The 17,808-nt window shown below is 39.7% G+C and overlaps 1 protein-coding gene across 3 annotated transcripts in view; it reads right to left on the bottom strand.

Moving 5' to 3' along the window:
* The window catches only part of Diaph1 (diaphanous related formin 1), a 127,011-nt gene that overhangs the window by 60,253 nt on the left and 48,950 nt on the right, over positions 1-17,808 (bottom strand). For all 3 annotated transcript variants that reach the window (XM_004643857.2, XM_023704032.1, XM_004643858.2), the window contains 4 exons: positions 16,882-17,061; positions 15,371-16,060; positions 14,042-14,156; positions 13,652-13,660 (listed from right to left, as the gene is read on the bottom strand). In XM_004643857.2, the coding sequence (XP_004643914.1) occupies positions 13,652-13,660; positions 14,042-14,156; positions 15,371-16,060; positions 16,882-17,061 (994 nt within the window). The remainder of the gene's footprint in view (positions 1-13,651; positions 13,661-14,041; positions 14,157-15,370; positions 16,061-16,881; positions 17,062-17,808) is intronic.

The following is a 17,808-nucleotide window of genomic DNA, read 5'->3' as shown; positions in this document are numbered from 1 at the left end:
AAGCCATGTCTGTTAAGCTCTATATGAACTCTGATTTGGGAGAAAAAGAGTCAAGATTAAATCGCTCAATCTGTATGTTGCATTCCATATGATTTTTTCCCCCTTGAAATGTATTTAAAAAACAAAACAAGACACACTGATCACTGGTGAAAAGGATGGGGCACAGGAGCAGTGACCTGATGGGTCTCCAGAGGCAGGAACCTCAGCATTCACAGAACCTGGGCTTTCATGAGAAACTACCCATGTCTAGTTTATAAATTTCTGAGGGGAAATTTCAGCTTTACAGCCAATTATAAGTATATTTCACAGGAGGGAAAAATCAGAGCACTTGCCTGGAATAGCAATTATCCCTGCTCAGAGGTAAACAGACTCTTATTACTGACCTCTTGCCCAAAACATAGTCATGGATGTTTAAGCTGTAAGGAAGGCTGGGAAAAACTGGGAGAAATGGATACATAAAGCACACAAACAAATTCAGACAGAATTTTAAGTTTTAAGAACCAGGTACAGAAAGAAAAAACAAAGTCTCAAAGGGTAACTGGGAGGCAGTGTTAAAAATCTGGATGCTTTATAATGCTTTCAGTTATCCAGATAGTCCAAGATAGTTACTGATTTTCTCAGACACTTTCCCAGCACTCCCAGTATTGTGACTCAGTTAGGGAGCGCAAAGGAGAGATCAGTTTCTGAAAATGTGGGTGGATAGGCAAAACTCCAAGCAGGGACTCAGGTGTGTCCGTAAAGGGACAGGACAGATTTACGCAAGGTTAACAGTAAGCTAGAAGGCAAGAGAAAAGACATCAAAAAGAAGAACTTAGGAATAAAGTTACTCTTATATCTCAACAATACACTATTATGGGAAAAATTAAAACATCTAAAACCAGAATAAATTTGCTTGTACTTATTACTGTGCTTCAATAATTATGAATCCATGGTTAATTTTGTTTCACCTATGCCTCTGCCCACTTCTAAATCTCTAATATCATATAATACCTCTATCTTTTAATGACTCTTTATAAAGACCCACAATATCAGTCTCACATCAATTTTCAGTTATCTCAAATGTCAAGTGTTTTATATAGTCTGAATCAGGATCTATATGGTTTATTCACAATACTGGCTAACCTATTTTTAATTCTCCCTCAATATATAAGTTGCCTTTCATAGGATTTTTACCCTCAAAATTAGATTAAACAAAACACTGCTCACTAGTGAAAAGGAAGAGGAAGGGGCACAGTACAGCGAGCGCTGGGCTCTGCAGGCAGGCACCTCAGGGTCCTCAGGATCTGTTGCCTTCTTGCCCCTCCCTTTCACCAAGCTTCTGAGCTCCCCTGATTTCAGCCATGGCACAGTATGCACTTGCTATGAGACCTTAATTAACAAAGGGCATATTTCTCTGCTATAAAACTAGGTTAATACTTTATAGGGCATTATAAAAATGTTTTTAAGAATTATAAATAATAGGTAATGAGCCCTCGCAATAATCCAGTCTGAAATAGGCATGCATGAATAAAACAGAATGAGGAAGATAAAGCACCTTCATATTTTTTAGTCACTCCAGAGCAATTTTAATACTGCTGTCTCTCCCACACTCACCTAAATACTGAGTAAACTGCAGATTTCTAAACCATCCCCGGTAACAAAGGTTTCTAGAAATACCCATTTTATTCAGGGTCAGGCAAGGGAAGTAACAGGGTAACAAAGAGAACAGATGGAATAAACACCCAGCCCCCAGCCTGAGTCTGCAGAGACAGCTGCTGGTTTTCGTCATACTGCTGTTTTTTTCCCTTCTTTGTTCCTGAGGTAGAAGCCAGGAAAGGGTGGGGAAGTGGGTGGGGGAGAAGGGGTGGAGAAGAAGGCAGGACCGCGTCACTGTTACTGAAAGTCATCTGATCCTCTCCTCCAATCGCTAGTCTCTGACCTCACAAGCTGGAACCTGAGCCAAAATAGCTCAACTGCGCACACCCCGTGGCTGAAAAGGAGAGTGCAGGCAGAACAGGAAAATGGGGGTATTCGTGGAAGAATGTTTGCAAGTTTTCTTGCCAAGATGAATGTAAATATATATACATATCTAATAAAATAGACTGTAAAGAAATCATATAGTCTTATAAAAGAATTAAAATTACTATAGGATCAGGAGGGGAATGATTCCATCCCATCTTGCAGAAATGGGTTTGCCAATGTCCTCTTGTGGGGCTTACAGAAAAACCAGATTTTCATATTGGAATCTCATACCTCTAGAATCAATATTCAAAACTGAAGGACAAAAAGTCTAGCACCCTAACAAATTGATACAGTACTCTGGCATATGCCTTTTAACTTTATACTTCTGCATTCCTTTTTCTGTAAAACACAACTGTATGAACAACGTTAAGAATTTGCTTCTTGCTTTCCCCCCTAAATATATCATGAACATTCTTCTTTATTCACCAGTGATGGGCAAGAATTCTGAAACAAAACAGGTACAGAATACTAAGTTCTAGAGCAATTAATCTCCAGGGCAAACATTGAAATGAAAAGAAGAAAAAATGAAGTATGCCTCATTTTCTTTGAGGTCATACTCCTTCAGGGTGGAACATGTCCCTATTCTAGGGATACCACCTTGGTCAAACTTAAGTACAGTGCTTCAGTGATTGAGCTAGATCTGAAAGCCCTGCATAAAACTTTTCAGGACTCTCTTTTCCACACCATAATAGCTTTAAGGCCCTAGTAAGAGTTGTTTTATTTTTGTGAAATTGGTGTGGTCAACTGACTCTTCAGCCCATTGTTACATAAGAGTTTGCAAAGAGAATAAAAGGACATGGATGCAAGCTAGGATGCACCAGAGAAAGTAGAGTAAAGTGGCTATTATTTTTAAAAAGGACAGATTGCTGCATCACTATATTTTTGTTTTATCGTACTGTTTATTATAAAAATAATGCATACTTCATAAAGAGTATCTTCACATGAAGAATCTTCGGTATACAGAAAGAAAGTATAGAACAATACAAATTGTGTGCAATCTTTTTCTAAAATTCATTTTAATAGTGTGTATTAGAACAAGAATCTGAATTGGTAGTTTTTTTAAATGCTGAGAGGATAATTAATAAAAATGGGTACTACTAAAAGACAGGGGAAGGATGGATAAGATGAATAGCAGTGTAGAAATGATGGGTTTTTTTTTTTTTTAAATACTGTTTTAATTCTGAACTACCTGCATTACAGAAAAAAAAAAAAAAAAAAAAGAATACAACGAGACAAAATTAAAAGCCCTAGAAGAAACATTCTGTAAAGGAGACATCCTTAGCACTCTTTGCTGGGTGATCTGTCCAATATCAGCAAAACAGTCATTTCAGAGCCCGTAATTCTCAGCGGGTATATGACCAAGAAATCCTCAAAACAGCATATTTTCCTTGAAGGAGCAGCTTTGGGCTCCAGTATTTTGCAAAGGAACAACATTCTACTCTTCCCAAAGCCCGTTTCTACTGTTACACCTCCTGGAGCTGTCAGGTCTACTCATGAACACACTTCTAGTCTCCAACTCCAGGCCTCCAGTCAAGAAAACAACCAAACTTGAACAAAAGTCAGGTCTGCAGACCATAGTCTTCTAAACCCTGAATCACCCTCCTCTGGTTTCTCAAAACTCAATTTCTATTATATAAGTCTAGTCTAGTATAGCTTTCTCCACCATCTACCCTCTGTAGCCTCATCAGTCTCTAAGAGATTTGTAGTTATACTGATCCCAAAGAATTTCTTCAGAATAACCTTCAAAAATGCTAATTAAGATATGGATGGATAGGTGGAAAGAAAATAATTTTATAAAAACAAGTTTTTCTGAAATAATGCATCCAGAATGTTTGAGTCAACAGGCAATTATGAATTATTCCCTAATTGATTCATATAACCCCCATAAGCAAAAGGATAACACACATCTACTTTGATGAAAATATTAAGATGTTCTTAATAGAAATGTAGGGAGCAGCAGGTGGGCCATGGCAGAGTAAGAAGACTGAGCAAAAAACCGGAAACAAAACACCAAAGAAAAGGATCAAGCCATATATGCGTAATTAAAACAAAATTAAATGGGGTCCTTGCTAAAAATGTAATATATATATATATATATATATATATATATATATATGCAACCCAGGTACATACCATAGTATAGATGCCTAGGAAAGAGGCTCTAAAACAGCATTGAGATAATTGGTAGTTAGCAAATTACAACACATAAACTTTGGTTAAGTTCTATTATGGCTTTGAAAAAGTTCTTTAATAGAAGCTGAACAGAGATGTGATTATGAATATGTTATAATGAGGTTTCAAATACGTATATAATAAGCTACCAAGCTGGTAAAACACAACATTCTCTTTTAAGCCTTCTAAACAGGCAGCTATAATTTCATGAAGCTATCAGACTAAAAAAAACAAAATATTCTCCAGCCTCTGAGCTCCCAAAGGAAACTAAGATTGCTGCTATAAAAATACTAGCTCGAAAATCATCCCCCCCAAAAAAAACTAATAGAGCTAGAAAGGCATCCCTTTGTAAAAGTGCATGAGCTTTCTGCTGTAATTTTACTGAAATCAGTCCTCCAAATAAATTTCATGACAGGTAGAGGGCAGCATTCTAAGGAGTTTCTAAGCAAAAATGCCAGAGTTGCCTCTCTCCAACGTGACTGCATCACAGACTGCATCACTTCCCAGCGTAACAATGACACATCTAAAATAGCAGCGATCCATGTGCCACCTGGCGGCAAAAAAGGGAACACACACCTGCAGAGAAAACTATCAGATTCCTCCAGTTTAGAAGGAATTAAAGTTTAATTATTCTTATCTGATGACCCTTTGCCTTACATCTTCACCATTAAGTCTTTCATGGAAAGTACATATACAATCTTCAAGCAAAAATTTTGAAGTTTTTCCCCTAGTTTAGCTTTATAGTCCTAAAACACTGTTTTGTTTTAGTGGCTGGAATTTTTAAGTTCAAGAGAAAGAAGTTGAAATTTAGAACAAAAATAGTAACAAAAGAACTTAAAAACTTGTCAAAAGTTTGGGGTGATAATACTAAATAGTACCAAAAATGACTACTGCAGAGAGAAAAAAAATAACAGAATCAGAAGCTCAGAACTGAAAGGCATCTGTGTTCATCTACTTCATGTTATGTGCTATTATCAATGATCACATCAAAATGTTTTCTCCTAGCAGACATTACAATAAATAATTTCTTATTTGTGGTGAAAGCATAAATTTGTATATCCTATACTCAGTGATTTAGGTCCAGAAATTTTATTAAGACATTTGTATGCAAAAACCTAAGTATGCAGAGATAAATGTAGCAGAATGCTTTGTGTAGCAATTCTTGTAAAAAAAACAAAAACAAAAACAAAAAAAACAGAAAATTTTTATTCTCAATGAGGGATTAGTTAAAATTTAATTTATATTATTCATATGAAAATACAACTACCTACCCATTAGAAATAATGAAACATACAAAAGTTCAAAAAGAAGCAGATCTAGCAGCTGGGTGAGGTAGCCATGCCTGTGAATCCTAGCACTCAGGACAACAACCAATAAAGTAGATCTATATGTAATAGCATCAAGGGATACTAAAATGTATTATATAAAATGGAGAATAGTGTGTGTATAATATATATATTTTATATATACACATATATATATACACACACACATTATAAAAACTCACACAGATTTCTTTTTTAAAAACGTGTGTGCCCTCACATTTCTGGAATTTTATCTCTTTTCTGCCTCACTTTTTAATGTTCTAGAAGGGTTCTGTGTGAAAGTTTCCCAAAGTTTCGCATCTATCTATTAGAACAGCATACATATACGCAACATGGTTAACCATGGTCACTGTAGGAGAGAAAGATTTTTTTTTAATTGTATATTTTCAGCACATTCTGAAGGCATCATATTAGTCCAGGAATTGGCTTTAGACAAAACAAAGTCAATAGGGAAGATAGAGAAACTGAGAAATAGTAACAGTGACAGTTTTGGAAGTTTTTCTAATTTTTTTTTAGTGAGGTATAACGAAATCACCTGAGAATGAAGATTCGGAGGTGTTGGGCCTTTGAGAAAAGATGTGAAATAATAATTTACAAGAGTAAGAAACTAAGTTGGCCAGTGGCACAAGCCTCTAAATCCCAGTACTTGGGAAGACAGTCAAACTCAAAGCCAGCTTTATCTACATAGAGATCTTGTCTCAAAAAACAAACAAGTAAGAAACTGAATTGACCAGCATCTTAAAATATTACTGTCTAGCAATATCAAGACTAGACAATGTCACACACTGAGCAGAGGCGAGCTAGAAGAAAGGCAGGGCCAGAAGGCAGAAGAAAAAGAACACTGGTGTTCTGACGGCAAAGTGCAGGATGTGTATCAAGAAGGTCAGCTGTGCGCCTTCTTCCAGCCATGTTCAGGGTAGAAAAGCTACAGGTAGAGAGGAAGGGCAGATAGAGATGGAACAGCAGCTCGCCAGTCAGGTGACGAGTAACAGCAAGGAAGGGAATATAACAGGAGAAATAACCATGGAATTTTAGATGAAAACGGTGAAGTCACCAAGTGGGTGAAGGACAGACTGGAAGTCCCAGTGGGGGTGAAGAATTGTTGGGGGTCAGGATATTAAGAGTGAAAAAAAAAATAGACATGGGTTGTATGAAACAGATTACAGAAGGGCTGCAGATATTGGTAATAACCATAGTAAGAAATGGATAAGGTATGATGGAGGACAAGATTAAGAGAATTTAAAGAATTCTCAAAAAGCAGGGGGACAAATAGCTCAGCGGATTAAAGGGCCTGTAAGTAGGTGCAGGGGCCGGGGTTCAATCCCCGGGCCTCTGTGCTGGCCCCACCCCAGGGGTGCGATGAGATGGCAACTGAGACTGGGCGTGGTGGCACACACCTGTAATCCCAGCTCTTAGGAGGCTGTAAACAGGCCGATCACTACAAGTCCAATCTAGTAGTGAGACCCTGAACACCCTGTAGACCCTTTCCTAAAATACAAAAAAAAAAAAAAAAAAAAAAAATCTCAGGCCAGGATATTGATAGGACCCTAATCCTTTGGTATATAAATTGCTGAAGATTACATCAGAAGTAGTATTGGAAGAAAGAAAAACTATCACATGAGGTCAAAAGAGAAAACAGTGGAAGGTTGCATAGACTTTGCTAGTAATGGATCAGGAATTGTAGAGAGCACTGTGGACTGGTTTTCAGAGCTTAGATAAGATGGAAGGGGAGACACATAAAGCCTTTAGGGGACTGAACAGAACAAATGAGGGTCACCTGGGAAACTGGTGCTTCCTGTGGTGAGTTCCATAAACAAGAAAATGGCATAATGTGAAGTGCAATGGACTCATGGCTGATGATGGCAGAGTTGAAGTGTCAGGGGCTTTGTTATACCACAGATGATATGGAGATGATAATCCAGAGAATATGTGGTAGTTATCCCAGGAGCAGGCCTCTTTACAACCCCAGATGACAAGGGTACACATGATTTTAGATTAGAAGGGACTACTATCTAACATTGTAGAACTTCCCAAGCACTTATACTAACAGACTAACCTTTCATGAAAGACGAGAAACTAGACAACATCAACAAATGTTTATCTGAATAGTATCTCTGGCCATAATGCCAAACATGTAAAAGAAATAAAGAATGAATGGCACATATTATATTTCTGCCAAGAGGCTCAATGACCACAATGGGGAAGGTTGAGCTTATTTTAAAAATCTTGTTTTTATAAGTATGTACAAATAATTTTTAAAAAAATAATAACTTGTTTCTGAAGTTAAATTGGCAGAAGATTCACTGTAAAGCATTAAAGTAGTAAGTGGGTGGGTGCCACCTAGTGGGCAGAACAGAAATCACAGGGAAATGGAAAAACCCTTATACCGTATCTTTAATGAACTGGGGATTACTCCCCACTACAGGATCCTGTTGAAGCCTGAAGCCTCAACTAAAAGTTATGCCACAGTGGCAGACCACATAAGCTCTTTTGTGCCAACAACTCCTGACTTCTGAGAGAACAGCCTTAGAATACGGATTCACATAGTCAAATACTAACTAGAATACTAGCACTATTTAATGAAATTCTCAACTCTTGACCAAAATCCTACTTTTCAGCCAGAGTTCTTCCTAATTTCTGCAACCAAATACTTGGAGAATTGTTCTGATTGTCACATTTCCAAAATGCATCTTACACTTTACCAGATCCAATGCTCCATAGGGTACATTCCATACCTGCTAAGAGTGGATTTTAAATGTGATAGGTTCAGAAAGGTTTTGGAATGAAAGAATACATCTAATGAAAGAAGTCACTATATGTAGTTCATCAGTTATCACCATGCTATGGTTTAAGGGAGAACACTTTTTTGTTTGTTTTGAGCTAGGGTCTTACTACGTAAGTCGGGCTGGCCTTGAACTCACTGTGTAGCCTAGTCTGGCCTCAAACTCATATCAATTTATTGTCTCAGTCTCATGAGTGCTGGGATTACAGGTGTGTGTTATCACATCCAACACTAAATGACACTTAATGATCCCCCCCAAGCCACTATAATCATGAAAGACTCTTTTGAAGAAGTTAAAATTTAAGTACTGAATGTTTCTAAGCAATTAAAAAAAATTGAGAGGGCTTGAGGGTTAGCTCAGTTGTTTAAGTGCCTGCTGGGCAAACTCAGTCAGACTCAGGTGACCTCGGTTTGATCCCCAGCTCCCCATGTCTTACCAGACCCACCCTTAAGGCAGCCTGAGCCAGCCCAAAAAAAAATCCTTCTCAACTCTGGGGGCTTGTTGGTTAGCTCAGTTGTTTCAGCGCGTGCATGGGCAAATCCAGTCAGGTGCAGGGAACTGTGGTTCGATCCCCAGCTCCACATGCCACACCAGACCCTCTCTTACAGCAGCCTGAGCCAGCCAAAAAAAAAAAAAAAAGTGGAGTCAACACAGAGTACATGATAAAAGACTCCTCTGCTGATCACTATAAAGAAACTGAGAAAGTGAAAAAGGACTAGAAATTTTCTGGCAACGTCTATCACACCCAAATTCAAAATATTCCCTGTCAGGGAATAAATTTACTAAGCAAGTACTTATTTATAAAAAGTAAAGAGTTCAGAAACAAGACACTAATATTTTAAGGGGACATAATGTGTAGAAGAATCTGCTGTGTAAATTCTAGAACTAGTTCTTGCCTCTTAGCTCACCTCTTAGTAAAAAAAAAGCACACATTTGCTTGCTTGCTTGAGACAGGGTCTTGCTGGCCTTGAGCTCACTGTATTGCCCAGGCTGGCTTCAGACTCACAGCACTCCTGCGTCAGCCTCCCAAGAGCTGCGAGTAGAGCATGAGCACCAAGCCTGCCCTATGCCTGAATCTTAACAAGAAAGTTCCTGGAGGCACCTGTGGCTGTACAGTAAGGGAAGTTTCTTCCTTCAGTACCCAAAGTCAGTAGGTATACAGGAAGTTTTAGACATTAACAAATAGATGGGAATAACAAGCATGTTTAACAAACAGCAGAAAGCCGTGTTTAGCAAGCAAGTGAGGAAACAGTGCAATATGATGAAACCTAATGTCCAAATAACTTCCTTGTCGACACTGGGCTGAATCACCACGCAGGGCTTCTACAACACCTGACAGGCATACTGCATTTCTCCAACTAGACTAGTTCTGCTAACACCCACAGTATAATCAGAACACACCTCTTCTATAACATCATATACCCAGTCTCCCATTTACTTCCTCTAGTCTAATGTTCCCTTTTTTCTACTCCGAAAAGACACTGTCAATTCAAAGGCACTTGTGCTGAGAGGAGTGGAATGATCACTGAAGCCAACTTGCAGCTTCTGTTTGCATCTAAGATTTCAGAGGCTCCTAAGGCAAGTACATTTCTAGGGAGTAGTGGAATAGAGTAAATACTCTGGAGTTAAAGTTTAGGGTTTGAATCTTGGCTCTGGCATTTACAAAGTATACTGAATAATTTTTAAAAACAGTCAGAAATAAAGATCTTTCCTGAGGGACCAGGGATATAGCTCAGTGGCATAAGCACTTAACTGGCAAGCGCAGTCTCAAGTTCGATCCCCCATACCACACACACAAAATAAAGGAAGGAAGGAAGAAAAAAATAGACCCTGGGTGGAAAAAGAAGTAAAGATAGATAGATAATAGATCTTTCCTGAACTTACATATATTTAAAGCATTGGAAGCAAAGTAAACCTTGCTGAGGGCCTGCCCATTAGCATAGTTGTTTAAGTGCCTGCTTAAACAAAGCAGTCAGGCTCAGGATGCTGTGGTTCAATCCCCGGATCCTAACGCTTTATCAGACCTGCCCTTAAGGACTCCTGAGCCAGCCAAAAAAAAAAAAAAAAAAAAAAAATTCAGGGCCAGGGAGACAGCTCAGTAAAGAAGCGTTTGCCTGGCAAGCGCAAGGTCCTGATACAATCCCCAGTCCCGCCAAACACACACACACACACACACACACACACACACACACACACACAAAGTAAACCTTGCTGTCATACTGAAGGATCTAAGTCCCTTCAATCTCCACTTCTAAAATTTCGAGAGCTGAAATTCTGGGCACAATGCTAGCAGGGTAAGGCAGGAAGATGCCAAGTTCAAGCTCAGTCTGGGCACCTTAGTGAGACCCTGACTTAAAATATTTAAAAGGGAGGCAGGTATGTCTTAGTGCAAAAGCTCTGGGCTCATTTCCCAGTACAGAGTACTGGGGTGGACTGGGGTGGACTGGCTAAGACAAAGCACAGGGAATATCTTTCCTGTGCCTGTTACCTTAGTACTAGAGAGGAAGGGGCAGGAGGATCAGAAGTTCAAGGCCAACCTGGGGGCCACGGAGACTCTAACTCAAAAAACCATTTTCTTTTCTTGATTAAAAACATGTACTCTGGGGGCTGGAGAGATGGCTCAGTGGTCTAAAGCACCTACTTGGAACAAGCTTGGCAAAGCACAGGGACCGTGGTTCAATCCCCCAGCACCACATGCCAGCCAGCCCCGCCCCCAGGTGGGCTGAGCTGGCCACACACACACACACACACACACACTAAATTTAAAAAAAAAAAATGCACTCTGACTCTGAGAAGCCCAAATACTGTTTACTAAAGTGTTCTCTTTCTGTGCCTGGATCATATTTGGCGAGTTTGCCAGCCTTGGTACCAAAAGGGAGAGACTTGAAACTCCATCAGGATGGGGAGGGCAAGTTGGCTGGAAAACCACAACATGTGTGATACAAGACTTGGGGTCCACATATAGCACTTTTTCTGTCACCTGATAGCCACACATAAGATGTCAAAGCAGCTAGGCATGGTAATGCATGACTTCGTAGTCTCAGCATTTAGGGAGGCATAGGCAGGAGGATCACAAGTTCGAGACCTGCCTGGGCAACATAGTAAGACCCTGTCTCAAAAATAAATGAGGCTGAGTGTAGTCACACATGCCTGCAATCCCAGGCTGAGGCAGAAGGATCAATGAAAGTTGCAGGCTAGCCTAGTTCACGTACTGAGTTCAAGGCCAGCAAGGCCCTGTCTCAGATGGATGAACAGACAGAGGAGCCTGTGGATATACCTCTGTAGTAGACAGCATGCCTTATGGGTTCAATCACCAGTAACAGGGAATAAAATGTTAAAGCAGCAATTCTGACCTTAAGAGAAACACATGAAATGAGCCCCAACACATGTGGCATCACTCTAGATCTAATGAGTAGATAAAAGGGAAAGTAAGAAAATGGGGAGGTGGGTGTCAGACAACATTGGAGTGAATAAAACACTGAAAATCCAAAGAAACAATTTTTTTTTTAAAGGGAAGTTATTGTTCTCTGGGGCAAACTATTTAAAACAGAGATGTAGTTGATGAGAAGCTAGAAGATTCTGCTGCATTTGGATGTTAAAGATAACTGTGAAAAGCCAAGCAACCAATAAGTATTAATGACTATATTTGACAGAAAAAATCTCTCCCAGGAATTTCTCTAAGTAACTAAGGACACCTTCTCTAATCCTCCCCACTGAAAAGATCAGGAAATTAAGACATAATCTAATACCTGAATGGCCTAATCACAAATAAAGATATTTAAAGACCAGCTACAAATTTCCTTTTACAACAACAGCAGCGATCTAGCAGGAGTCATTACTATTACACGAAAATTAAGACTGCTACTAAACAGCTTAATTTATACTTGTTCTTTCTGATAGAAATTTCAGAGAATATTTTTTTTTTCTTGTTTTTAAAGCCAAAACTGCTACAAGTTAGAACCCTCAATGAATAGAAAGCAGTTTCCTGAGCAGATACTGAGAGCTGGTGGAGGATTAAATTTGATTATACTGCTGAAAACAAAATGAGATAAAGTCTGCTTGTTAAAATGTTGATAATGAGGATATAATGTCAAGGAAGATTACTACAGTCCAGAAAAACCTGTTAAAACAGTAAGAATAGAAACAAACAGGATAAAAGGATGGAGAAAGAGGGCCAGTGTGTGTACATTTGCAACCTAGTGCCCAGCCCAGGCACAAGAAAGGAACTGATGCCAGAGACCAATACAGGAATAGATTCTATGAACTTAAAAGGTAGAAATAATTTGATTTCTACTTTTACTGCCAATAGTCTTTGTTGGTATTTTAAACTAAGAAAATGGAAGTCAATCCTGTACCGTCAGATGACAGTTCTCTTGGAAGAAAAGGCCACTTTCCCCAGAGTAATCAGGCTACAAGAGAGGCCTGAGCATCATGATGTTTCCCTGCTAGATAGAACACACATGACTAGGGCCATTAAAGGTGCCTAGCAATCTATTAGACTCTTTAGTAGAACAAATGTTCTGCCACATCATTTATGTAAAAAAATAATTCTTTTAAAATGTTAATTTACTGAGGGAAGAACAGAAAGAAATACTCTGAAGCTGCATGTAATGTTCATTGCTAGGGTCATAATAAACCTCTAATTGGACAACAATGCTGAGAGATGATGGAAATATGAAATTATTAGGCTATAATTATCATACACATACATGATAAGATCTTCTAAGTATTGTATTTCTCAGGAGAAATAACTACAAGTACCCTATAAGAAGGGCATAAAACCCCAAGAACTAGGAAGTAAAGCAAGAGAGCAAAGCAGATCAGCTCTTCTAAAAGGGAACAAAGGCCAGGGAGATGGCTCATTAGGATAAGCGCTTGCCAGGCAAATGCCAGGATCTGAGTTCAATCCCCGGTTCTGCCAAAAAATAAACAAATAAATAAAAGGGAACAAATAAAAGTGGGGGAAAAAAAAACCACCAAGAATTTACATAGAAACCATGGACTAGCAGTCAAAACACCTCCATTTGGTCACATAACTGGGGGAATGCTATCTACCTTAAGTATTACAGAATGGACACAACACACACTTGGCCTGTCTCATAAAGCTTTACTACAGATCAAACAGAGTAATAATATGTTAAAGCACTGTGTAAATTCTAACTGGTATTACTAAGTCGTCTTTTGTCTTCCAAAGAAACAAGGATGTGACAGTATAATATAAAATTCCTGTTTAGGCCCATAGCTACTGGCCCTAGCCAGAGACATCAATTCTCAACCTCTGGTCTTAGTTTTCTAAAAAGAAAATCCTATGCATGTGTTTTTTCTTTATCATTCAAGAGATGCAACTGAAAGGCTCATTTGTATTCTTACCTTTGGAAGCTGCAGGAGCAAAGGGCCAGGAGGGAGTCAGCATCAGATATTGGAAAGAAATAGAAGGAAAGGAATCACACATGGTTCTTTGTTACTGTAAACAATCCTTCCAATCCTCACTAATTCTTGAGGCAGTACTACAATCCACGCAAATGGTATCATCAAAATGGCCCCAAACTGAGCCTCTGATACTTTAAGCTCATATTCTCACAAGTCATATTTGACATAAAATACCTACGTATAACAATCCTCTTTTCCAGTTCCAATAAGCCCATAGTACGAAAATGTCTCTCTTCTACCCAACACTCCCTACCCCAAACCCTACCTCCAGAAGGGAAGAGAATGGGAAAACAAAAGGATAAACCCTGGCATGAAAGAGGAAGTACTCACTCTTGGTCTGGGCTGAAAAAGTATGGGTAAGTTTGGCAAACAGTTCATTGTTCTCATAACGGTCCTCCTTCACCTTTGTCCAGAAGCAGTCTTGGGAAAGATCCTCAGCCACAAACTGTGGATACAGGCAGAAGGTTAAGAGTGACTAAGCTGAAACCAGTATACTTCTTCTTAGAAAACTGATTAAGATACAAAGGAGGGAACTGCTTGGTTATTATTCCTTTACCAGAGTCAGACTAACCTAAGACACAAACACCAGCTGGGAGTGGTGGTACACGCAGGTAACCTCAGAATTCAGGAGGCTGATGCCTCAGGAGGATAACTACAAACTCAAGGCCAGCCTGGACTACTTAGTAAACTCAAAGCCAGCCTGAACTACACAGCGAGACTCTGTCTTAAATCAAACACAAACACAAACACACACACACACACACACACACACCTATACTTTTTGTGGTGGGATCAGGAGACAAGGCTGCCAGTTTCTTTTACTGATGATTTAATTAATATTCAGATATGCTAGCTGTCCTTCTTCTAACCCCAAATCTAACTTTAGAAACATGTAGGTTTTATTTTACATCCTGCCCTGCTCTACACTTTCTACATTAATTTGCCCAATTTTATTTTAACTGAGTTTCTGGAAGCAAAAGTGACTTAAAATCTCAGAAACATTGTGGGCATGTTTGTACGGACTTCATAACACCTATCCCAGGGAGAGTTCCCATCAGAACAATTTCAATCATTTTCAGACTGGGAAAATGACTACTGTCAAACTATGGTGTTTTTAATTTTTTCTTTAAATCTTTTATTTATTTATTTACTTCGGAGCTTGGATTCCTAGTGATCCTATCTCAGCCTCCCCAGCATTGGGATTACAGGAGTGCACCACCATGGCTGGTTTTGGTGGCTGGCACAGCAAGCCCAGGATGGCAGGGCACACCTGGGACCCGGTATCTGGAGCCAGGACAGCATGTGGTAGTCCTTGTGCTTGCCAGGCAGGTGCTTAGACCACTGAGCTATCTCCCCAACCCCATCAAACTATGGTTAGCCATAGTATTTATCCTCAAAGAAAAGACAAAGAAAAATAAATAAATAAATAAATAAATAAATAGAAATTAACTTGGAAGTTTAGTTGCATACAGCACTCACAGAACTGTCCATGGTAATGTCAGAAATCTAAGAGACACTGAATAAACATAAGATAAGAAAAATTTTGAGATGGACAGATGTAAAGCATAAGAAAGGGAAGCCAATCCAAGCACAACCTACAAAGTAGGAAACTGAAGTCCTTTCTTAAGATCTATGACAGAGATGAATCGAAACTCTTACCTTGGACCAGTTTGGCCTCCGGAGCTGCACCTCTGGCTTATAAACTTTTTTAGGGGCTAATCCAAATGGCAGAACTGGGGCTGCTGGAACTCCAAATCCAAAAGGGGGAGGTGGAGGCATACCCATTCCAGGTGGGGGTGGAGGAATGCCAGGACCTCCAGGAAATGGTGGGGGTGGAGGAATTCCAGGAAGAGGTGGGGGGGGAGGTGGTATTCCTGCTCCTCCTGGCAAGGGAGGGGGTGGGGGAATACCTGCAGCCCCAGGAAAGGGAGGGGCTGGGGGAATGGAGGTACTCCCAGGTAAGGGAGGGGGTGGGGGAATGGAAGTACTTCCAGGCAAGGGAGGGGGTGGGGGAATGGAAGTACTTCCAGGCAAGGGAGGGGGTGGGGGGATAGAAGTACTCCCAGGTAAGGGAGGGGGTGGGGGGATACAAACATTTCCAGGTAAAGGAGGGGCAGGTGGTGGGAGACTGGAACCCACTCCAGGAAGAGGAGGAGGGGGTGGTATGCTGACCTCTCCAGGTAAAGGAGGGGCTGGGGGTGGAATAACAGTGCCAGAGGCACCAGGTAGAGGAGGAGCAGGGGGAACAGCAGTACTACTAGGAACAGAAGGAGCTACAGCAACAGCTGCAGCAGACAGAGAAGCTATTTCTTTCTTGGCATCTTCCAGTTCTTTTGACAGCTTGGCAACCTACAGAAATAACACTGTTGTGAGTATATCCCACCTCAGGGACTACTGGGGCTAGAAGGAACCTGAGAAATACTCAATACAAATACTTTACAAGTGGAGAAAGTGGAAGGAGTTAAGACAGATCACAAGATTTGCCTAAAGTCCTATTACTATTTAGTGCCAGAGCAAAAACTAGAACTCAAGTCTTGATGTTCTTAGTTCACTATGCTTTGTATATAATCTAATCTCTACAGTATACTCTTCTTTCCATTAGAGAATGTAAGGTCAAGTACATAAATCATTCCAGTTATATAACTAACAATGTGATATTGAGTAATTTATACAGTCATGTAAGTAATCGAATCATTGGGTAACACAGATAATTTAAACATAACTGCAAAGAGTGTGTAAGATCTATCCATAGATGACAACAATAAGGGGAAATCAGCAAATAAGTACACAATTTAGGTGGGTTTTTTTGTTTTGTTTTGTTTTTTTGTGGAACCAGGGATTGAACTCAAACCCTTGGGCTTGCCAGGGAAGCGCTTATTCCACAGAGCCATCTCCCCGGCCCCCACAATTTAGTTTTTACACCTACCTTTTTTAGTTGCTTATTACTTTTATTTCTGGGTGGTAGCAAATAACTCATCTTTTTGTTTTCCTGTATGCTCTAAATGTCTATCATTTACTTCTAAGGCAAAATTAAAACCAGTGATTCTTAAAATAGGCACCGTCTACTTAGGTTACCTATTACCGCTCCTCCAGGAGTGAGAAGATCGGATCCTGTTCTAAGACACAAGCTGAGGGCAGTTATGGGCACTATGCCTTTCCTTCTCAGTTACCTCTCCTGTGAGCTGGGACATCTCTGCTTCCAGGTCCTGTTTCTCTGTGGTAATCTTTTGCTTTTCAGAATTCAGTGCCTCCTTTTCTCCCTGAAGATTCTGAAGTTGCTGCTCAAAGTCACTTTCCATCTTTTTCATTTCCACTTGTAGCTCATGTCGGGCTGTTAACTCTGAGTCCAGCTAGAGAAGAAAGGAATATGGCTTCTAGCAAGCTCTTCAACCAGTAAGAAGCACAAACGTTACTCCCTCAATTCACTATTTTGTGCCAGTATTTGCTCTAGAGATCCATATAAGAAAAAGGGCAACCCACTGGGGTCCCTCTTTTGTCTCTCTGTCAGACAGAAGCTGTTTCCCCAATAAATATATTCTGCTTTTAACCTCCACTTGTTCCTAAAATTCATTCTTTGATTTTAGAGAACACGAAGTCGGCCCAGGTATCTTTCAGGTTGGGAGTTTCATTTTCTTATATCAAGATAACTGATGCACTTCATTTTAATTATATGTAGATAGTATAAATGAAACTTTAAAGCGAATAACTTCTAAACTTATGAAATAAAATGTTAATGCATTACTTAGAAAAAAAAATATTAAGAAAAACCCAACAATATTTAAAACACCTTTCAACTACGACAGGGCCAGGGAGATAGCTCATTAGAATAAGCGCCTGCCTGGCAAGCACAGGGTCTTGAGTTCAAGCCCCAGTACTGCCCCCCCAGAAAAACAAAAACAAACCAGGACAGCTATGGTGGTACAATCCCAGCCTACATTAGGATCAAAAATCTTTCAACCCAAAAAAAAAAAAAAAAAAAAAAAAAATTCTATCATTCCCAGTAGGAGTCCTTTTTAATTATGAAAGAGAAAGCGAATCTGGTTATGTTCCCATTCTTATTGCTGGAGGGATAAGAGACATGAGATGCCAAGCAAACC

The sequence above is a fragment of the Octodon degus genome, unplaced genomic scaffold (assembly GCF_000260255.1).
Source record: "Octodon degus isolate 3935 unplaced genomic scaffold, OctDeg1.0 scaffold00185, whole genome shotgun sequence".
NCBI classification, from domain to species: Eukaryota; Metazoa; Chordata; class Mammalia; order Rodentia; family Octodontidae; genus Octodon; species Octodon degus.
This window is presented reverse-complemented; position numbering and strand designations above follow the sequence as displayed.